General features: G+C 49.7%; 1 protein-coding gene across 3 annotated transcripts in view; it reads right to left on the bottom strand.

Moving 5' to 3' along the window:
- Positions 1-23,107, bottom strand: part of Znf423 (zinc finger protein 423) — a 304,941-nt gene that overhangs the window by 200,874 nt on the left and 80,960 nt on the right. For all 3 annotated transcript variants that reach the window (XM_052727722.1, XM_052727723.1, XM_052727726.1), the window contains exon 3: positions 1,847-2,047. In XM_052727722.1, the coding sequence (XP_052583682.1) occupies positions 1,847-2,047 (201 nt within the window). The remainder of the gene's footprint in view (positions 1-1,846; positions 2,048-23,107) is intronic.

Below are 23,107 nucleotides of genomic sequence, written 5' to 3'. Positions count from 1 at the left end.
TAGTTCTGGATGTCCTGGAACTAGCTCTGGGAACCAGGCTGGCCTCGAACTCAGAATTCCACCTACCTCTGCTTCCTGAGTACTGAGATTAGAGATATGCGCCACCATCCTGGGCTACTGCTACTACATTTTCACATCATTTCTAGTACAAAAGCAGAAACCAAGTCCTTTATAACGTTTTTAAGCTAAAGCCCAATGTATAGAAGAGAACTGGTAAGGTGATTAGCTTGAACTGGCCAGGGCACCAGAGCCTCAGAAGGAAAGGTTACACACACAACAGCTGGTAATACAGAAGCAATGGGAGTGTGTGGCCCACACCAGGGAGTGAAGAGTTTGGGGTAAGGCCTACACTCTTCCCAGTGGTTCATTTCAGTGATCCTAAGAGTCCTGAGGAGAATTCTGCACATTTCCTCCATGTCAGGAAGCTCTCAGGCTGGGTGATAATGAATTTCTCCAGGATGCGATTAAGCAAGGTCACTACTCATACTCTGACTCCCTTCCAATGCTCCAGGTTTTGGGGGTGTTCCTAGATATCACATCCCAATGGAGGTCGTTAGTGGGGTCCTGTTAGGAACTAGGCAGGGCTATAGTAGGTACCACCAACATCAATACCAATGCTTGGCATCCTGCAAACAGGCTGCTGCAGAGTTCAGCCCACTGGAGGCCGTGGAGAAAAGAGCCTGCCAGTAGGAGAAGTCTGCCTAACTGGAGTAGCTAGCGATCCACTCTTGTTTCTGACACAGACCTCAGCTCCAGTCCCTGCCTCTCCTGCCCCTGCTCCAGCATCTCAGGATTTCTTCTCTACATAAAAACACTAGCATTGTTAAAAGTGTGGTAAACGAGCATGAGACTCAAGTTGATGCTTAGCGATGAAGGAAGGTGAAGTGATGAATAGGGTCCCAATCCAGGACCTGCTGAGATGGGAGAATACTTGTCAGCAGAGACCCAGCCATACCTAAGGGCCTTTAGAAACAGAGTAAGCAAGAATTTTAAGTTTCAAGCTGCTTCCTACCAGTAAATTTGACCCCAAATGGGTAACAGTCCCCCTTTGGAAACTGACCTGAGATTTAGGGGCCCTTTCCCCAAAGCCAGCATCCAAAGGATTTTACTGATAACCATAATGAAATACACGGTTGTGAAAATAACGTAGGTAATATGGTCTCCCTCTACAAAGCTCAGAGCCCAGAAATGCATGTGTCCCTGTAGGGCGGCTGGTACACCCCAATGTATACACGTGTCCCTAGCTCCCTACACACCAGACTGAGACAGAGAGAGCAGGCACTCTGCTGAAGTCTTAAGTGGCTCCTCATGAGCCCATGTCCCAGCACACCCTCCAGTGTGGGATGCACCTCTAGCATTTCTCTTACCCAGGAGGTGAGCACAAACCCAGAGGTAGACCCGGGTCTCCACTGCCCAGGCTGGCCTTGGTCCTGGGAATTCCCCCATCCCATCACAAACCCTTCCTCACAGCTCACTGCTTTGCATGGCTTTCCACACTTAAGCCGCTTAACTTTGCACTAACAACCTCCTAATTGCTAGGTTTCCAAAAGGCTTTCCAGAAATCTGGGGTACAGATTCACCCACTTACAGCCCGTACACTGTGGAGCATGGTTAGACAGAGAGAGGCAGGGCACCTCTACCTAATTTCTGCCTGCCAGGAAGCTGTGGCTTTTATTTTTAATTTTATTTAAAAGAGGATACAGGGTACCCAAGACACCACAATAAAATGACATTAACTGTAAAATTACATTATTAATTCTTTAATCTCACTTGAGGCTTCAAGCTGTTGCTATGTCCAATTATCCGTGTAACCACCTGTCAGAATCCCGGCGCTATTTAGCATTACCTCCAGGACAGCGGTGGGCCCGGTGGTCCGTCAGGTCTGCCAGAGACTCGAAGTCCTGCTGACAGTGATCACAGGTGTAAATTGACTCATCCTCCATGTCTTCATCGTCCTCATTTCTCTCCTCTTGACTTGTCACGCTGTTCCTGTCTTCCAGCGCACGGCTGGTTTTCCGATCGCACTCTGGCTCTCCTTCTAGGCCTCCTGCCAACAGGAAGAATACAGTCCACATCAGCTGACAGGGTCTCGGGAAAGGGGTTTAAAAGAATCACCCAGTATTTATTACGATACATTTAATTACTCTACCTCCTGGGGTCCATTATTCTTGACACCTCTCAGTATATTAATATATGGGGGGGGTGTAGCATGTGGTGCAGTAATTCTCAACTAGATTCTTTAATTCGTGGTGCAAATCTTCCAGGAGGACTTCCTGTCATCTTCCCTCTATGCGTGGCTGCTGGGGGTTGTGACCCCTCAGGGAAGTGAGAACGCCTTACTTAGCATTTGTTTCCTAAAAATCCAATTCTACGGCGTCCCTCTCCGAGGCCCCCACAGCTGTGCCCAACACACCCTGACTTGTCATTTTCCCTAAAGCCCTGCAGTCTGGAATGGGGACCTCTCGGGCACGTTAGCCCTCCACATGACACATCTCCCAGGTCCCTGCAAATGCCCTGTCTCTAGAAGACAGACAGGGCATGAAGCTGAAGGACCCAGAATGGTTAAATGCAGAACTTGAGTGGCTCACCTGCAGTCACAGCACTGCAGGCTGAGGGAGGAAAACCCTGATTCAGGACTAAACTGAGCTACCTAGTGACTATAAGACCAGTCTGGGAACAGAGCGAAACCCTCTCAACAAAACAATGACAACAAAGAGCCTGAACAGATCCAGCTGTTCCCAGTGGCCAGGGAGCCACCTAGACAGTAAACACCAGGCTTGGAGAACGGTAGCGGTTTCTCTAAGATTAACAACGGCTCTGGACTTAACCTATGCAGTGAGCCTGTGGAGGGAAGAGACTCATGGCCCCACCGAAGCTCTGCATTTACATGCTCTGCAAGGCCACAATTCTAGGTACACAGCCCCATTTCACAATCTCACATCCCAGAGCTGAAAAGGAGCTCAAAAGGTCATGTGGTGCAGCATCCCACAGAAAGGGACAGCTCAGTGAGTCCCACTTCAAAGCAGGGCCTTCCCTTACCCAGCAGAGGGGTAACATCCCAGCACTCTCCATTTCCTGACTCTGTCTACCTTACATCCCCACATCCGTGGGAACAGAAAATAGCCTCAATCTTAGCAATTAACAAAACTTGTAAAGCAATGTGCAAAAAGAAAAAATAAGGTAAATGTACTACACATAATGTTAGTAACACTCATAAATATCAGTGGCTTGAGCCCATTAAAATACAGGGACCCTTGGATTGGAAAACTAAAGTGTGTATTGTCCCTTTCCACACACAATTGTCCTGCAACACAGATCCACTGGTCAAAAACTGGCAGCACTGATCTAAATCAACTAAAAAGGCCTCTATCATGCATAAATGTATTTATGCAAATATATATGCATGCAAAAGTGCATGCATATGTGTTACGTGCATATCTGCATGCACATAACTGTCACCAAAAAAGGCTTAGCAGACAACCTTTAAACTCCCCAGGGCCAGTCGCCAAAGCATAAGAGAGAGACCTGAAGCTAAGAACGCATTCAATTTGAGGAGCAAAGCACAGAGCCATAAATATTTCAATTTAGAAACAGATGATGTTATAAGGGCTCTATTTCTCCTGTCTGCAAAGAACACACACTTCCAAGCCCCCAGCATCGAGAACCTGGGAACACAAATCAGCTCATCGGAGAGCCAGCTGCCGCCTTCCATGGCAGGGAACAGAGTAGGACACACGGCAGAGGCAGTAAAAAAATCAATGCTTCCATTTGTGGCCCATCAAAACATCTCTCTTCTTACCAATTAAGGGATGTACAATTTTTAGGTTCTTTTATTACCAGAACAAGCCAACTCCCGGCAATACAGAAATCCCATTAAAAGCCAAGCAGCATATTTATCTCAGGGAATCTGATCCACAGCAGCAACAGCAATGTGAAGAAATAGAAAGTGAAGATGTAAAAAATACCGTTCAGAGCCTTCGAAATTATAATCATCACACATCGTAGTTACACAGGCAAGCACTGCTCTCTGAAATTCTAGTTTACTGTCTCTTCCCTTAATTTAACAACAAAAACAAAGGAAATCTTCTGCAGAGGATTTAAAAGAGCCATAATTCCAGCTTTATCTGCTCTACCAACTCTCTAGATAGTAAGTTACACTCCGCACCAAGTCTTTGCTACTGTACTTAACACACAGTTTAATAGACATATTTAAATTACCCCCTTGTTATTTTTTTTTTTTTTTTTTGCCATATTTACTTGGCAATCCTAGTTGTAATAGCTCAGCAAATCCACAACTGGAACCACAAACACCACACTGCATTTGATCTCTTTAAATCTGGTACATCCTGTTGACTCAGGAGTAGATAAATCAGAATGTCAACTCTCCGTTTTTATAAGGCAAAAGCCCATAAAGTCGTCCAAGAGTATAAATCTGTTTTAAGAAACTGTCACCTCCTCTATGTCTGGCTACTAATGGGAAGGCTGTGCAGAAAGGGACAAGGGAGGGGAGAAAGGGGCAGATGAAGGCCCCGACCTCACCATCCGGCCTCCCAGGGGTGGAACTCTCCGCCAGGCTGACCTTCAAGGAAGGTCAGGCACATACAAGGCTCTGCTAGCCAGCCCAAGTTCTGAGGAAGAGACTTCCCTGAAGACCCAGCACACCCAGGGTCTCGGTTGACTCCACGCAATCAGGACCTTGGAAACAAAAAGCCCTCTGACCCAGGGCAGGACAGGCTCTGCCAAGTCTCCTTCCAAGAAAGGACTCTGGTCGGCAGTGGTGACCCACATCTTTAATCCTAGCACTCAGGAGGCAGAAGCAAGCGGATCTCTGTGAATTCGAGGCCAGCCTGGTCTACAGAGTGAGTTCCAGGGTAGCTAGGACTACATAGAGAAACCTTGTCTTCAAAAAGAACCAACAACAAAAGAAAAGAAAGGGAAAGAGAGGAATAAAGAAAGGACTACTCTACTTTCCTACTTAGCTCTAGAAACTTCACTAGAAGGGAAAAGGATGAAGACTCTTTTTCCTTTTGCCAGGGAAGGAAACAGAGGCTCTCCAGGTCACCCCAAGCTATAGAAGAAGTGGAGCCTACCCTGTCCATCTGTGGGGACATCAGCTCCCAGAGACCTCAGGCTCAGGAGGACAGAGGGCTCTCGGGCCAACATCCTCTCTGGAGCATTCTCTGGCTTCTCCTCTATCCTGGACCCACCCGGATCAGCCTCACAATAAACCTCTAGGATCAGAGGATTGACCTTCGCTATCCCTCTGACTCAGTTCATCTAGTCAAGGGTAACCCTGCCTGTCCCATTCCTTTCCTGGCCAGCCTCGGAGGTCCTCCTGGTCCCTGCTCTGAGCCTGGACGTGGCTAGAACAAGCACAGGAAACAGAGGCCTGGGCATGTCCAAGTCCCTACCAAGTGCCACCACATGTTTCTGGCACAGAGGCCTCCTAGCTTCAACCACGGCCAACCTACTGGCCCCTCTAGCCACCCGGAGATCAGACACAGCAGTCAGCAATCTGGGGAAGGCAACTGGCTGGTCTCTCCTCTGTCAAGACCTTTGGGTCTGCGAGGGCCTTCCTGCAAAGTGGTTCACCAGCTCCTTTCCCTCCCAGCCCGCTCCAGTTCTCCCAGCTGCCATCTACAGCCACTGAAGCCTTGAACAGGGGAAACCCAAGCTACAAGGACTCTGCATGGGCCTACTCCCTTGTGGCCACATGCATGGGACAGGAAACCAAAGGAGCCAGAACACACTGCCTTCCCAGTCCAAACTGATACTGCCCCTGCTTCCCAGACCCCACACTCACAGTTCGCACTTTCTAAGTCTTTGCCCAGGCAGCCATCAAGACGGCAGCTGGCACTAACTGAACCTTCGCCGGATGCCCCACACCTTCCAAGCACAGCCAGCTAGGGAGTGCTATGAGCGTTTGCCATTGTGTCCCCAGTCTAAGGGATGAAAATGGGGTTCTGTGGGTTAGTGAAGGCCAGAGTCCACACACAACAGAGACTTGATAAGAAACATGAGCCAAGTGCTGGAGATTTGTACATGCCCTCAAAGTCCTAGGGAGGGTCTGTGTCACCTCCTGCTGTCTTCTCTGTCCTAGCACGTGTCTGCACAGACACACGGCCTTTTGGTTCCACTGAACTGCCCACCTGCCTCTGACTAGGACTTAATACTTCCTGCTCCCTAGGCAGGAGAACGCCCTTACCTCTCACCACCTGATACAAACCCCACACACACCTGGGCCCTATGGTTATGATAAGATAAAAAAGGAGATTATGGAATCTACTTTTAAAAAGGAACTACTTGTTTTAAATAAGATAAGTAATGAAAATTTTTTTGGTCTGAGTTTATCAGATGTTACTGGACTGGACATTGTTAATATATATATTGGAATTTTTTATCTGAATCTGTCAAATGTTAATGGACTAGACATCATTAATGTAATTTTTAACTGTATATATTGTATATACTTATTAGATAGTTTTTCTTGTATTAGCTACAAGCTTTTTTTAATTTTAGACAAAAAGAGAGGAAATGTGGTGGTATTGTGTTCCCCAAAATATTGTGTACCTTAATAAACTTATCTGGGGTCAGAGAACAGAAAAGCCACAAGATACTTAGGCTAGAAAATGTTAGCACACGCCTTTAATCCTAGCATTCCAGAGACAGAAATCTCTCTGGATCTCTGTGAGTTCAAGGCTGCATTGGAAACAGCCAGGCATGGTGACTCACGCCTTTAATCCCAGGGAGTGGTGGTAGAAAGCAGAAAGGTTTATAAGGCGTGAGGACCAGAAACTAGAAGCATTTAGGCTGGTTAAGCATTTGGCTGGTTAGGCTTTCAGGCTTCTAGCAGCAATTGAGCTGAGAGCCATTGGGATGAGGACACAGAGGCTTCCAGTCTGAGGAAACAAGACCAGCTGAGAAGTTGGCCAGGTGAGGTTAGCTGTGGCTTGTTCTGTCTCTCTGATCTTCCAGCTTCACCCCAATACCTGCCTCGGTTTGATTTTATTAATAAGAATTTTTAAGATTCATGCTACAGGGCTGTGAGAGCACTTGGTACAAAAGGTACTCATGCAGACTAATCTGCCTTTTCTCCCTCATGCACTGTGGCAGTCTGCATTTTCTAGAGATCCCAAAATAGTTCTCATTCCAACTGGCCCTCTGCAACAAGTCCTTGAGCCCTGCACCCTTGAAGAAGAGGGACCCACTTCCCCTCCACAGTCCCCTGCAGGCTGGCAGCCTTGGTGAGCCTCTAACCAACAGAACGCAATGGAAGTGATGATTCTTCTGAGGCTAGGCAGGAAGGAGCTTGAAGCTTCCCAGTAGGTCTCCTGGGATACTCCCACTTGGGATGAAGCTGCCAGACTGTGAGAAGCCCAAGCCTAGCACAGCTTCGGCTTAACATCCAGTACCAGGATATGGGTATACAACCCGCAGGTATACACCAACTCAGACTTCCATCCCTGATAGACTTCTTATCGCTATGGCTGTGGCTGGCCACCACACAGCTGCCACTCAAGGAACACCAAGAGAACCCTGCCACAAAACCCAGTCAGCCCACAGAATAGAGAGAAATAACAACAGCTTGTCAGTCACTCAAAAGCACTGAACACAGGGTGGAGCTTGACACTTAACTGGCCAGAGCATGCCCATCAGACTGTGAGCTCCATGGGGTGTGGCTGTGGCTGCTTCTGCTCACTACCATCCCCCAGCCTCTGGTGCAGATAGCCACATGGTGGGCACTCTTCAGTAAGTGCTGAGGATGTAGAAAACTGAATTGGTTTTGAAGAAGCAAGCTTCTGTGTCTACAAGCCGTAGTGACAGCACTGTTTAGCTGATGGCATTAAGTGGGACCACATAAAGAGATCAACTCGGAGTTTGAAAAAGTCCAGTATTGCTGATCTCAAAGTATTCAGCCTGTACAGAGAGGCTACTCTGTCACACTAGCTTCTTCTTGCAACCCCCTCCCCGACCATGGTGCCACTCTATCCTATGAAACTCTGAACGTTGAACCAAAAGGTATGGACTGGAGATTTCCGGTAGCAGAGGCCATGACACGCGCTGCTTCTCATTAGGAAGGTAGTTCCTTTACTCCACCAAGCCACTGTCCTCCTCAGGGTGACAGTGTGAGGGAGAGCCATGGACTCTGACAGAAGCACCACACAGCCTAAGAAGTGGCAGAGAGAGGGGGCAGCAGTTTGTCAAAGGTACGGGAAGGTGGCCCAGCCGCCCCAGCAGAGGGAATCTTGGGATCTTCTGCTGGAGGATTCCACGTCACAGTAACTTGATGCCTAGATACCATGGCTATCCCCAAGTTTCAGACAGGGAAGCAATTACATTAGGAACACCCCAGAAAAGACAGCTCTGGATTCCAGATCCCCAAACTAACTACTGCACAGGTCATTGAAGGGGGAACCTGAGGAAGAGCTGGATGGAAAACAGCTGTGTTTGTGCAGTCCAGAGAAAGGAAGGTGAGCCTGGGGCTGTGGGTCTGGGAAACTTCCTGGGCTTCTGTCCCGGGCTGTTGGGGCGCCAACACGTAAGGACAGCTGAGACAGCCTCAACGGGAATCAGCAGTGAGCGAGGCCCCTCTGTCCCCGGTCAAAAGGCTCTGCGCCCAGATGGGGGCCTCTTCTCTACCCAGGGGAATCATAGATCCAGATGTCAGGCACAGGGCCTGGACACCCTGAGAAGCTCCGAGAACCATGGGGACGGCCCTGTCCTTGGGACTTCAAGGCTGAGCACCACATGGTGGAGGCGAGAGACCATAATATTCCAAGGGCAAAGCCAGAGAGAACATGCCAGTGCCAACAATCACACCTTCATTCATTCTGCCTTCATCCACAAACGTTTCCTGAGTGCCCAGTATGTGCCAGGCATAATATACACATGTTTGCTACAAGTTAAGTGCACTTCCTAGGCCTGTTTATCTTGGTGGTCTCAAAGCCCACAGAAAGGCTGGCACAAAAAAGACACTTAATAAATGTGATGTGGGCACCGGAGTGAGCGGGTGAAGAGCTGAAGGGGAAAGTGGGGCAGGAATGTGGGTTACACAGACAGCTCTAGACGCGCCCTGCTACATATGACCTCAGAAGTGCCTCCTGCCTGAGCCTCTAGTTTCTGCTGGGCCCACGAGGCCCTGAGTGGGACTGGCAGCATCTGTTCCTGCTGCAGCAAGGAGACAGAGCAACACTCACTAAATGGACAGCCGTGATAGGATGTGAGACCCACTAAGCCCCTCCCACCAATGAGTACATGAGCCTGGGAGGTTCTACTCAGAGGGTGAGAGCAGGCGAAGGCAGAAAGAAGAATCACAGGGGAAAGGGGACTGGAAAAGATGAGAGGGCCCAAGTCATCAGCCAGCCAGGCAGGAAGGCCTCCCTTGTCGTGTCCTCTCAGAACCGGGCCGGGATGTGAAACTGTGCTCCCCACCTCTTCAGAAAGCAGAACCACCCAGTGCCGAGTGCCAGGTACATCCTAGGGCTGTGAGCCCACCGTCTGGGAAACATCAAGACACCAGGTACAGCCTACTCCTGACGGCCACAAGTTGCCGGACCAAAGGCAGTCATTTAAATAACAATCCACACAAGCAGCCGATGGCTGGCTTTGTACTTCAGGGACCATGGAAAGCAAGAGAGGACAGACAAGAGCCACAGGCTGTGGGGTCAACTTGCCCCAGTTCAAATCCACATTCCACCATTTAGCAAGTGAGGACTTCGGACAAGTCATTTCTTGTCTCTGAGGCCCACTTAGTTTTTTTTTTTTTTTAATTTTGTTTTTTGAGACAGGGTTTCTCTGTGTAGCCCTGGTTGTCCTGGAACTTGCTTTGTAGACCAAGCTGGCCTTGAACTCGCAGAGATCTGCCTGCCTCTGCCTCTCTAGTGCTTGGATTAAAGGCATGCGCCACCGCCCGGACTCATTTAGTTCTTTGTTGTAATGAGGTAATAAATATGAAGCCTGGTATCTAGTCCATGTGGTGTGAGAAAATTGTTTATGGTTACTGGCTTATTGCTGCCGTTAGTCAAGCCCAACACACTCAGCATCATGATCCAGGCAAGGGTTAAAGACACATACAGCAAGTGAGGTCTTGTGTGTTCCTAAGGATGGAGAAGGGTGGGGAGAGCAAAGCACATGCCCCCGAGATAGGCACAAAAATGTCCATGCAGACACCCACACACCCCTAATAAAACTCACTTAGCTCAGAGAAGACTGAATACCCGCCCACCCCCAGTCCCTGAACAAACTTGCCATGTGACTTGAGTCTGCCAAGGGGCCCATACTGACACATTTACCTCACAGTTCACTGCCCACCTTTCTTGTCCTCACCCCTATTGCAGCTGAGGGGGAAACAGGCTGGAAGGCACCATCTATTTCCACGGTTGCTGGAGGCAATGATTTCTCAAACAGAAAATCCATACTCTATTCTGACTACAGCCTGTAAGTATCCTGAAACCACATCCCCAAGGCAAGAAGTCCTTTCAGAACTTGGGTGCTGGCTAGCTTAACTCCATACCTGTCCGGGCCCTGCCTGCAGAGAAGGGGACGCTTTGACACAGCCTGAGCTAGTGGGTCTGCAAGGACAGGGACACAGGGAGACACCAAACAGGACCAAGAGCCTCCGACCCCAATTAAACAGCATGTTTGTGCATCTGGTGCCGGCCCCAAGTTCTGAGGTAGCCATTATTTATCTGTAGGTTGACAGGATTTGCAGTACAAACCAGCACTTAACACTCAGCCTAAGGTGCCCTTGGCAGCAGGGCTCTTGGCAAAGATCTCAACACATAACTTACTGTCCATGTCCTGCCTCTTAAAGAAGGAAGTGACTGTTGCCCCCAGTCAGGGCCAGTGGGTTCAAGGATGGAAGTCAAGTCGGGGTCAGGTCAGACCGCACTTCATGAGCTTTGCTGGATGTACTGTCCATGAGAGACTGGGCCAGCCCAGGACCCTTGCTGACCCTGGAAATGACCAGAACCTTCCAGGGAACATCCCTTCATCCATGAGATATTCTGGAACCTACAGCCAAAACTGACTCACAGTGTTGTAGCCAAGGTTTCCTCCTTCCTCGGTACCTTCGTCTTGTGTCCTAGGTTGCTGCTCTTTATTGCTGCAATTAAACATCATGACCAAAGGCGGCCTGGGGAAGAAAGGGTTTGTTTGGCTTACACTCCTGTGCCACAGTCCATCACTGAGGGAAGGGAGGGCAGGAAGGCACGGCAGGAGCAGACGCAGAGGCCATGGAGGGGAGCTGCTTACGGGCTTGCTCCTTGGGGTTTGCTCAGTCTGCTTTCTTATACAACCCAGAACCACCTGCCCAGGAATGGCACCACCCCCAGTGTGCTGGGCCCTCCACATCAATCATTCATGAAGAAAATGCCCCCACAGACACACCCATCTGATGAAGGCATTTTCTCAATTAAAATTTCTCTTCCCAGACAACTTCAACTGTGTCAGGTTGACAAGAAAACTAGCCAGCACATCTTGTGACCCACAGCCCATTAGGGAGATGTCACCTTACACCAATTATACAGAAAGCCAAGCAGACTCAGATTAGGGTAAAAACCCACTGCCACTCAGACACCATGTGAAACAAATCCTCAACATCATACCACCTGGTGCATGGGGTGTTCCTGGAAGGCTGGTGGGGTGCGAAGCCCCCAGGGAGTGGCCCTGCCTGGCCCCAGAGACAGTCATCACCCGTGGAAAGTGCCACCCAGCACAGCTTCATTTGCTACTTGTTTCCTTACAGGAAGAAGTCTTTATTTTTATGTAAAAATCTCTGGAATTTTTTTTGAACAATTTTGTTTGTGTGTGCCCATGTACTTATTATGCATGTCACAGCACATGTGTGGAGGTCATAAGACAACTTAGAGGAATCTGTTCTGTCCTGCACATGGGATCCAGGGGTCATAAGACAACTTAGAGGAATCTGTTCTGTCCTGCACATGGGATCCAGGGGTCGAACTCAGGCTGTCCGGCCTGGCTGCAAGTACCCTTACACACTAAACGAGCTTGCTGGCCCCAAATCTCTAGATTTTTATGTGTTAACTTTAGGTTTTAAGGAACAATGTGAACTCGGCTTGGTGGCACATGCTTTTAATCCCTGTACTCAGGAGGCGGAGGCAGGCAGATCTCTGAGTTCAAGGCCAGCCTGGACTACAGAGTCAGTTCTAGGACATCCAGGGCTGCACAGATATACTAGGGGGCAGGGAGCATGATTAAGCCTTTGGAAGACTGGATATGGCCTACAGCCCAACTGAGAGTCTCTGCCATAGGATGCCCAGCAGGAGCAACCAGGGGTTCTCACATCTGGGGCCATCTGCTCAGTGTACCTTAGATGAGGAGGCTAGCTGAACAGTGTAGGACAGTGTCCTTTCTTTGGACACTCAGGACCTAGGTTTGTGTCCATTCTATGTGATCTTGATGACTTACACTGCTGAGCCTTATCCTCATTCTGAACAGGATGGTGATATTGTGGCCCGGTCAGGTTATAAGCTCCCCTTACCAGGGCCTGTTGATGCTGGCATCTCTCCAGTTTCTGCCAACTAGACCCTGGTCGGCATCGAGCTTCCCCCCAGGTACAGTCCTTTCACACAAAACCTCACATCTGCAGTCCACCGACATTTACTGAATACCTACTAAATTCTGTCCACTGATGGAGACACCAAGGCACTCCAAAGAACCAAGTCCCGCTCTGTGGCATGAAAAAGCCAACATTCCGTCACAAGCATCTTGCTCTTGATGATTGTTTATAGACAAAGGGAGAACACACTCCCCCAGCCCAGCTGTTCAAGTGTGGAGTCCATCCCTCAAAGACACAGGGACATGGCAGCTTCCTGTGCCCACAGCACAGCTGCCCACGCGCACTTGAGATAAGCAGGGGAGAAGTGGAAAGTGACAGGGCCGGTGGGGTGGAGGAAAGGAGAGGAGGGACATAAAGAAGGACAGCCATCCAAATGCTCTCACTGAAAAGGAAAAATAAATGTTTTCCATTAAGTAATTAACAGTGACACTCCCCCGAGCCACGTAATACCACCACGTGCAATGATGAAGAACGATAGGACAAAGCCACCCTGGAACTACGAAAATTGTGTGCTGTGACTTGCTGGTGACCTCCTGAAGCAGTGACCATTCTGTCTTCTCTGAGCTGTCTGTCAGGTGACATCTCCAGGTAGGCCAGAGGTGGGCAGGACCACTCAGGAGCTAGATCAATCCAGCTGATTTGTGGCTGTGGCCAGGCCTGGCTCTCCTAGCTGCCCCAGATCCTGATACAGAACTCAAGGCCAAGATGCTGGCCCTTGTGGTGGCTGCACAAGAAGAACCCTGTGAGGAGACAGGGGAGTGGAGGGGTCTGTGGTGCTCTAACCAGAACCCACGGCCAGACCGCAGAAGCTTGGCTGGGGGTGAAGTTCACATAGAGCCCAGAGTGAACGCAACAAGTTGCTTTGGCTTCAGGGTACTATGTGCCTCTCTGGTCCTCAGCGGGCCCATCTGTAAGTAGGGCATGGATTGTGGAACACAGCTTTTTGAAAGGGTGTGCCCTGGTGACCTGTGGTTGTACCAGGGTAGGCCTGAGACAGACACTTAGAAAGTGCCATGACCTCACTCAGGAGGGAATCCCTGCTCCTGCTGTTCTCTGCAAGGGCTCTGAAGAGGCCCGCCAGGTCAGCTCCACCTTAGCAGCCAGGGCTACTCTAAGTCCCACTCCTTGCTGCCTGCCTGCTACCAGGAGTACCCTGAGCACTTGCTAAATACACCTTCTGCTGTTGATAACAGCAGTTTGTTGGACCAGCTTCCCTCACCCGTGAGCACCTAGCACACGGCCTGGCACACAGCAGATGTGGTACACAGTAGTTGCTCCAAAAGACTGGTGAGGCAGGTGTGATGTCTTTAATCCCAGCACTCAAGAGGCAGAAAGGTAGGAGGATCTCTGTGAGTTCAAGGCCACCCTGGTATACAAAGAGATTCTAGACCAGCCAAAGATACATAATGAGACCCTGTCTCAAGAAAAGGAGGGAGGGAAGGAGAGAGAGAAGGAGGGAGAGAGGGAAGGAAGGAAGACAGTCTGAAGTGAACAGGTGAACCATGCAATCAGTCAGGAAGGGCCCAATCCACTGTGACATGTAACGACCCCACTTGGGGTATAGCTCAGTGGTAGGGTGCTTGCCTAGCGTGTGCAAGGCCTTGCGTTTCATCCCTAACACAGCTAAACAAACAAATGAACGAACAAGTCTAGCCATGGGTCTGGATAAAGGCAGAGTCTTGGGAAGAGTCGGACAGTGGCGGCAGAACCAGGAAGAGGCACTTTTTCTGCCCTGCCCAGATGCAAGTGATCTCTGGTACTGGAGACCCGTAGCCCAGACTCCAAGGCCTCAACTGCAACCCAAAGGCCAGACACCTCCCCTACCAATGACCCTCCAACCCAAGGCCTCCAGCCTGGCTTCTGTGCAGCCCTGGGAGGCCAAGAGTACCCTCTCCTCCAGCCACAGAGCAAAGATTGTGTAAAAACTTCAAAAGTTAACTAGTGACTGGCCATGGAGACCATCTGGTGTGTGCCACATTCCAGGAACCACAGAAGTGTCTCCTGGAGGGAGAAAAGCTGAGGGTCTGCTGGGTGTTTCTCCCCACGTGAGGAAGTCAAAGAAGTCAAGTGGTAGCAGGCTTCTGAATGCCAGGTCCCATCCAACCCAGGCCAGGTACCTACCGCCCAGGGCAGTGTGGCCCCAAACCACCTCCAGAGACCCTGCCCAGCAGCAGGTTTCTTCCAGGGACCACAGTTTCTCTGCACAGCTTAACCTCATCCATTTGCTAAGGTCTGTTGGCTTTCTGCTTCTTTCACTCCAGTCCCCAAGAGAGTGTTTGGAGTCTCACAAGTGGCCTGTAAGACATTCAGAGTCTAAAACCTAGATTCCTACGGCAACTCATGGAACAAAACCAGACGCCTGCCGCTCAGCATCCTCGCCAGCAAGAGAACAGAGGGGGTCTCCAGACCAGCATACCTTTCCTGGTGGGATGGACAGATGTTGGAATTCTGCATGCTGGCCTCCAATCTAGGGATCTACATTCGCACACAAGACGAGCAGAGGATTAGATTAGCCACAGGTCAGAGGTCAAGTGGGCAGCACAGAGCAAGCTTCCAGACTCACCCTAGGGTTTGGCTATCTCCACCCAAGGGTCAGTACTGAAGTGATCTTTATGCACACGCACACACGGCACCCCACTCACCCCCGGGCTCATCCTCAAACCATCACTTAACTCATATTTCAAACAGCTCTCGATGCTCTTCAGTCAACATGAGGCAGAAACCTTTTATTAAATGCTGCTAATTTTTTATTGATCACACTGTGAATCATTTCATTTTCCATTACCACAAATGTCTCCTATCAGGGCTCCATAATGACGCTTCTTTATGCAGTCTCGAGCAACTTGTCACTTTTAATCTGTTTTCAGTTTCAGTGTGGCTCAAAAATTAGAAAGCAGGCTCTTTCTGTCATTATTGCTTTTGTTTTTTTTTTTTTTTAAAAAAAAGTTTCCATACAGGAAAGGTTATTACACTTGGAATAAATACACACGAATCAAACTCAAACTAAATTCCTCCATGACTCTAACCAATTTTAGCATTCGCTCTGATAATTTTTTTAGGTTTATTTTCATGGAAAGACTGTGCATAATTATTGTTCGTGCCCTCCCAAAACACTTACGTTACTAAAGTGCAAAATGTCTTCTAACACAAAGACAGATCTCTGGGAAGTAATTACAGAAATGCATTCAGGGGCAATGATTCTATATTAGCTGTCAGCAGCAGACATCCTCAGAAAGGCACTTGTTACCAAGGAATTATTTTTGTTGCTGTTGAAAGCATGGCAGGAAAGCCCAAACCAAAGACGGTATCTGACCGGAAACACAGGATCCCTCATCAAGGGTCAAATTAAGTTTAAATCATTACCTTGAAGCCCAGCAAACTCGTACCTGACTGTCTATTGTGGAGACATTTTTGAGACGCACTCGAGCGCAACGTGGTCTTCCCTTTCGCAGCGTGGTGCAATTACCTTGAGTCTCAAAAGGATTCTGCCAGGAGCTTGTCACAATAGGGAGAGAGGAGGTGGCAGGGTGTCTATTAAATGCTAACTCATGTCACCAAACAGAATTTTCAAGAATTATAAATTGCCGAGCTGCCTCGAGGCTGACCCCCTCGTGTTAAGAAGAGCCCAGAATATTATCAGGAAAGTGCAGGAATTTGCATCAAAGGCAGGAGAGGTCGCTCTATAGGGAGCCTACAGGGATGCAGCTGAGGAGACGGACCATGGACCAGTACTCAGCCCACAGAAAGTATGGGCAGCTACGCAACTCCAGCAGGGGTAAAGAAACACCCTGAAAAGGAGAGAAGTGAGGACAGGAGATGTCTGGCTGCTATGTGAACATCGTTGCTAACTCTTGGCATGTCTACCAGCCACACCGTTTCCCCTTCTAAGCCTCCATGTCCCTATCTTCACTCTCCTACCTCAAAGCTCTGCTGCAAATTTCAGTGAGAAAATTGTCAGGGTCCCTGTTCCTGTTCCAGGCTTATTCCCCTACCTGAAAAATGCCAAGACCTATTCCAGGTGCCTCAAGGAGCCACTGGGCCTCCAGGTGCTGGGAGGAAGTAGAGAGTAGAGAACAGAGGGTTTTCCTAGGCTTGAGGGGTCCTCATGTATCTCAGGGAATCAGCTTACAGTTGCCCAGCCTCAGTTTCCCCATCTCTTAAAAGGACATGTGAATCAGGGCAAAACACCAGCATAGGCTTCTTAATCTGCTCACCCACCATGGCTTCCAAAGTGACAGGCTCTTGCTGAGGTCACTCAGCAGGGGCCCACACACCCTGACGTTGTCCCTCCCTGGCCAAAGCATCCCGGCCTTTCAAAGAATCATCCCTTCCCACTGCCTTCTATGAGCTCACATGGGAATCACCAAAACACAACCCAGGAACATTTTCTGGAACTGCCCCAGGAGAGGAAATCACCTAAAATGAAGCCTATAGTGGAGAATGGAGCTGATGGATAAAGCTGGGGGAAGACACTGTCACCGTGTCCTCAGACCCAATCCTTCAGCAACAAGACATGTGTGCTAGAAGGCCTGTGCACTGGAGAGTTCACTGGGAGAACAGAGCTGAGGAATTAAGGTTGTAAATAAAACCCTTCCATATGTCACGAGGGGCAGATGGATAAACCACGGTCTATTTACAAGTAGAAGACATGCAGCAATTCAAATTAATGAAACAAGGCTGTGTGGATCACCACAGATCTTCTGAGCATAATCCGAGAGAAAACAAGCAGGTAGCAAAATATAAGCCGTATTTGTATACAATACACCAACATATCCTTGTAAACTCTGTGTACATATACTGGTATTCCAACATCTACGCTGTTTTTAAAGTGAGTCCAGCAACAACATTTGGTTGTATTTTACCCACATTTCAAGAAGAAAGACAGCCCAGAAGTGATGGATGCCAAGCCTTGCAGGAGAACGAAGGGCCCTTCAGGGCTCTGCGGGTGAATGAACGAGGTGTGTTCCCCAAAGCCGAAGGTCTTTCCTGGATGGCCCTTATTCCCTTTCTTACGTGTGAAATAGTTCACTTAAATAAACACTACTGCTGAGCCACTGAAGTTTTAAATGCTAAAATTTTTGAAAAGAATGAATAGTGGATAAATTTGAGAATCACAGTGGAAACGGGGTTTTAGATGGAAAAGACTCTGGGGAGCGGGACACACCACAGCCAACCCAGTCTACTCCTACAACCCAAGCTCTCGAATGTGCACTCCACACGGCACACTCACAGCGGAGCCAGAGGCGGCGCCCACACCCACAGATCCTGCTCCACGTCCCCCTCCATACAGGGTAGTGCAAATGGGCAAGGAAGGGGCAGGGAACCGAGAGGACTTTTCAACCTGGAAAATGAAATGGTACCAAGATACCAAGTTCTGCCAGAACAGGAACCTGCCTCTGTCACTGTAGACCCCCAGTGCCTCAAACAGTACCAAGTACAGACAGCAAGCACAAATACTGATTCTCAAATGAATGAATGAACATAGAACGTGATGAATGAAGGCCATTTGTGTCATTATTTAGAGCAGATGGACAGCATCAAGTTGGTCATTTTTTAGTAGTTTTTTACGTGTGTGTGTGTGTGTGTGTGTGTGTGTGTGTGTGTGTGTGTGTGTGTGAGCACACCGGCCACATTAATACATGGGGGAGGTCAGAGAAAATCTACAGGGGTCATTTCTCTTCTTCCACCATGCAGATTCTGGGAATTGAACTCAGATCATCAAGCTTTGGCAAGTGCCTTTACCCACTGAGCCATCTTGCTGGCCCAAGTGAGTCGTTTCTAAGTAAATGTAGATTTTTGTCCCTCTGTGCTGGGGAAAGAATGCTCCAGCCCTGACTTCTCACCAATTTCCTGCCCCTCCTGTGGGCAGGCTGCGCTTGTGAGTCCTGACTGTGCGTGGAAAGCACCTTTGGGGAGATGAGAATGGAAACAGTCTAATTCAAGAAGGAGCCAGGCACTGCCTAAAATGCATCCTGGCCTCCTTCCACAATCACACATCGAATGGAGAAAATTACTCCAACCCACTCCACAGGAGCACATCCATGCCTGGCCAGCCAAAAGCAGCCGTTGCTAAGAAATCACACCGGGTGACGTCACATGATCACTTGCTACAGGCAAGATGCAGCCAGGGTCAGAGTTCAGAACAGTTTCTGCAAATCTTCCCAACAAAGCAGGGAAAGGAAGCAGAGGAAGCTCCTTGACAGGCACCCAGTGCAGCGGCACACTCTATTGAGTGTGCGCTGTTACAAATGTGGAAACAGGCCCACACTAAACCCCCAAGGAACAGGTGCTTCTTCTGTGCTGGGGTAGTTCCCAGGAGGTGAGGGTCTGAGCGCCTCCAGGGTCGTCATCCTACACAGAAAGCAGTGAACATGAATGGCCAGGCCACAGCCAAGGCCACATGATCAGCAGCTTCCCACATAGAGCTCAGTTTCCATAGTGTCCAGGTGCCACCAGCTGTTCATATGGCATGAAAGAGCATGGGCAACAGTGGGTCTCTCCAGTCGGGCCCCGGGGCATCCAGCAGCACCAAAGCCCATAAAAAGCAGGTTCCAGGAGTGACGGCGCACAAGAGCCCTCAGCTACAATGGACACAGGGACACCTAACTGGGAGGGCAAAGCCCGCGGGAACCCTTGCACTCACGGGTCTGCCCACACTCCCATCAGGTCTGCACACAGGCACTGTGCCCTTTACAGGGAGTCCGTCAAGAAAGATCTAGCTTTCTCCCCAGAACTGTTTCTGTGTGTCTTTTTCCACCATGAAGAGGAGGGGGAGGGGGAGGCAGCAGATTTCCTCAGAGTTCTGATTACAAAGATAATCGTGACGGATGTCAAACACACAAGCTGTATAGAAAACAGCATGAATCACTGAAACCTCACCACCCAGAGGTTCGGTCTGGGACCACCCCGAGGCACAAAACCTCACCCATCCTGTCCCGAATTTGAAGGCAGAAGCAGCAGTCACTACAGAATGAGGTGGTGCACCTGACGACGATCCATACCCTTCTACACTTTGATCTCCTCAGCCCTGTGCCGTGCTCACCTCCTCGATGGCTTCTGGAAGCCACCTTTAAAGCTTTATCCAGAGCAAAATCACATGGGTCTGTGACTCACAGCTCAACATGAGCAAGTGCAGCAATGGACTGGGGGAGGACTGCAGCGGTGGATGGGGAGGACTGCAGCGATGGATGGGGAGGACTGCAGCGGTGGATGGGGAGGACTACAGCGATGGATGGGGAGGACTGCAGCGGTGGATGGGGAGGACTGAAGCGGTGGATGGGGAGGACTGCAGCAATGGACTGGGGGGTACTGCAGTGATGGATGGGGAGGACTGCAGCGATGGACTGGGGAGGACTAAGATTTGTCTTCCAGGATAGGTTTCCTAGTTTTGTAAGGGGGTCCATCTCATGGCCTCTGAGCTAACGAAACTCTCTGCTGCAGCCTTGGTTCAGAGGACCTCCTTCATCAGCATTGCCTGAAAGGAAAGCTGCCAAAGTTCCCAGCACCATCCACTGCTCTGGACATCACTCTGATGTTACACACACACACACACACACACACACACACACACACACACACACACACACACACCAAAAAAAAAAAAAAAAAAAAAGACCCATGTGGTTGAAATTATGTAATTTTGAAGGGACAGGTTCCTTCAACCCAAGACTGTGCCCAGTGGTCCCAAAGTTCATTCTCTGTTACTCATGTGTGCTCATGCACACACCTCTGAGCACACACCACATTGTGCTTCTGTTCCAGGAAGTCACTGTGGGCCTCATCTTCACACCCGAAGATTCCAGTAAAATGTAGCAATTTCCATTTCAGGAATTCTGGCTATAACCGCAAGAGGCACAAAACAGGGGCTCTTCCCAGGTTTCGTAACCTCCACCTAACCATGGAACCAAGTCATCCCTGTGCTCCAGGGGGATCCTGGGAAGCCCCTACATTCCTCTGCCCCAAAAACTCAGATAGGAGAAAAGGTCAAATGTCGTTGGGACTTGGACTTCCCTTAGAGGCACCTCCCTTCCTCACTTCCAGCTGCTGGCCCATGTTGAGTCACAGATAACCTAGTGGTCAGGGGCAGGAGTCCTGAGCCAGCACCACAATCTCAACGGGGAGGGGGGGGGATGCAGATACATCAGGACACAGCATCTTATACCCTACAACTGCTGGGGACTGTCCTCAGATCTCAGGGACGAAGACTGATGATCCTTTCACCCTCTAGTGGGGAAGAATGGCGACAGACATGCTAACAGAGAAACTTAAAAGGTGGCCAGCACAGAAGGAGATTAGAGGTAAGGCACAGGGTCTGGAGAGGCAACTTCAGTAGGTGGTGACAGGGGCCTCACTGAGGGAATGAGGACATAGAGTACAGAGGAAATGGAGGCCTCATCCATTCTAGGAGCAGAGAGGGGGCCCATGTGTCCACAAGCAGAACGGGGAGAGGTAGTTCTACAACCCTGGAATGTCACCAGATCCTAAATTTGAAAGCTAGACGAAGCCTTGAGACTGAGCTCAGACTGCTGCACCTGGACCTGAATGTATGTGTACTCTGGGCTTCAGGTGGCTCAGTGGTGACCTCAGACAACAAGTTTGGGAGTCTCCACACCTTTGAAGTCATTGAGCATGGCTGAATCTTACTGACCAGCACTTCAATACCACAAAGCCACAAGTATTGAAGTTATACGCAAAAGTCAGGCCCGGGTCCCAGCTCCACCGTGACCACAGCGGAAAAGTATTCTCATTTCTCAAAGATTAAACTCTGCTCAGAACCCTCCAGGTTAGCTGAGACCTGGGACAAACACCACCACCACCTGTGCACGGCCTCTGCTTCCCAAAGGAACGATACCATCAGCCTGGATAGTTCTACTATGCTGGGCAGTGGAGCTTGGGGTCATCTCTCCCATGGCAACAAGGGAGTCATCATCTTTAAACTCAGAAAGATCTGAATCATAGCCCTAGAAGGAAGGACAGCAAAGAGATCCCTGTAGCCAGAATGAGCAGGCATCAGGGCTATGCCTCACACTGGAGAATGTGAACAAAGAGAGTAGCTCCCCTCAGGACCTCAGCCCCACCTCACAGGCTCCTTCTGAAAGCAAGTCCCTAGAGGAGAAAGCTGGACTGTCAGGTAACATCTCACCCCAACCTGTGGCTCATCCACCCAGGCAACCGCGTAATGGGGAGAAGGCATTTGAGACAGGTAGCCCAGTGCAGCTGGTGTCCACTGATTCCAGCTCACAAATGAACTCTTGGGAGATGCATGGGCACACATGCACCCGCTCAGATCCAGCGGGCCTATGAGCCCTCGGTGAGAAGGAATGCCAGACCTGGTCCTCTGTAGCAATTTGAGCCTGGTCAGGGAACTCTGGCCTAGGAGTTTGCAAGCAGCTTGTCCTTGGGACAAGGAAGACCAGGAGACTACACAGGTCGGAAGGAGGCACATGGAGGTCCTGGGACACATCATAAGATGTCATGATGCCATAAAGAAAGGAAGGAACTTAACCAGGCATGGTGATACACACCTTTAATCTCAGCACTTGGGAGTAGAGGCAAGTGGATCTCTGAGTTCGAGGCCAGCCTGGTCTACAAAGTGAGTTCCAGGACAGCCAGGGCTGTTACACAGGGAAACACTGTCTTGAAAAAAAAACAAAAGAAAAGAAGGAGGAGGGGGAGGAAGTGGAAGGAAGGAAGAAGAGAGCAAGGGAGGGAGAAGGAAGGAACCTAGTGGACTCATCCTCATAAAGACTGAGACATGGACTCACCTTAGACAGCTGGACAAGGTCCCCTAACGTGGCGGGGGTTGGAGAGGGGGGAAGCCACCCATAGGCTGTAACTGAGAGCCTGCAGCATGTGCCTCCTAGACCCATTGAATTCCAGGCATTGTCTTAGTCAGAGGTCACCGAAGTCAACAGCACCAAGGAGGAGCACGCAGTCAGGGAGTCCAAGGTGCTGGCAAGCATGTGTCCCAAACAAGAGGCAGGACAGTGACAGGAGGCAAGGCGGCAACAAGAGTTCTAGGACCTCTCTAGGAAGGGGACATTTGAGACGACACTAAAATGGCACAAAGGGCCAGGCATGAAAAGTGGAGGAAAGGTATTCCAGGTAAAACCCGCAGCTCATGCAAAGGCCCTAAAGCTGACATTGTTTCAAAGGTAACGAGCCTCCCATCCCGAAGCGGCATCCAAGCAAGACCTGGCAGAGCGTGTGCAAGGGGCCCTAAGTACTAGGAGAGGTTTGGACAAGTCAAGGTTTCTAGGTCTCTCACACTTCCAAAGCTGATGCATCTACCCTCTGCCTGATGCCAGGGGACAGGGGGCGGGGAGGGCAGCTGGCACCTGCTGCAGCTGCCGGACACACCGGACACACGTGCATAGAGTGTGGGCAGCACCTTGGTTTCACTACTAAATGCACAAAGCACAGCCTCTTGTGTGGCCCAATGAGGATGTATAAACATGGTGGGAGGAGCAAGAAGGCAAGAATAAAGTTTTCACCGACATTGTGTGTAGAATTCCAGGCAGCATGGCT

The sequence above is a fragment of the Peromyscus californicus genome, unplaced genomic scaffold, assembly GCF_007827085.1.
Source record: "Peromyscus californicus insignis strain IS unplaced genomic scaffold, ASM782708v3 Scaffold_8__1_contigs__length_139910024, whole genome shotgun sequence".
Lineage (NCBI taxonomy): Eukaryota > Metazoa > Chordata > Mammalia > Rodentia > Cricetidae > Peromyscus > Peromyscus californicus.
This window is presented reverse-complemented; position numbering and strand designations above follow the sequence as displayed.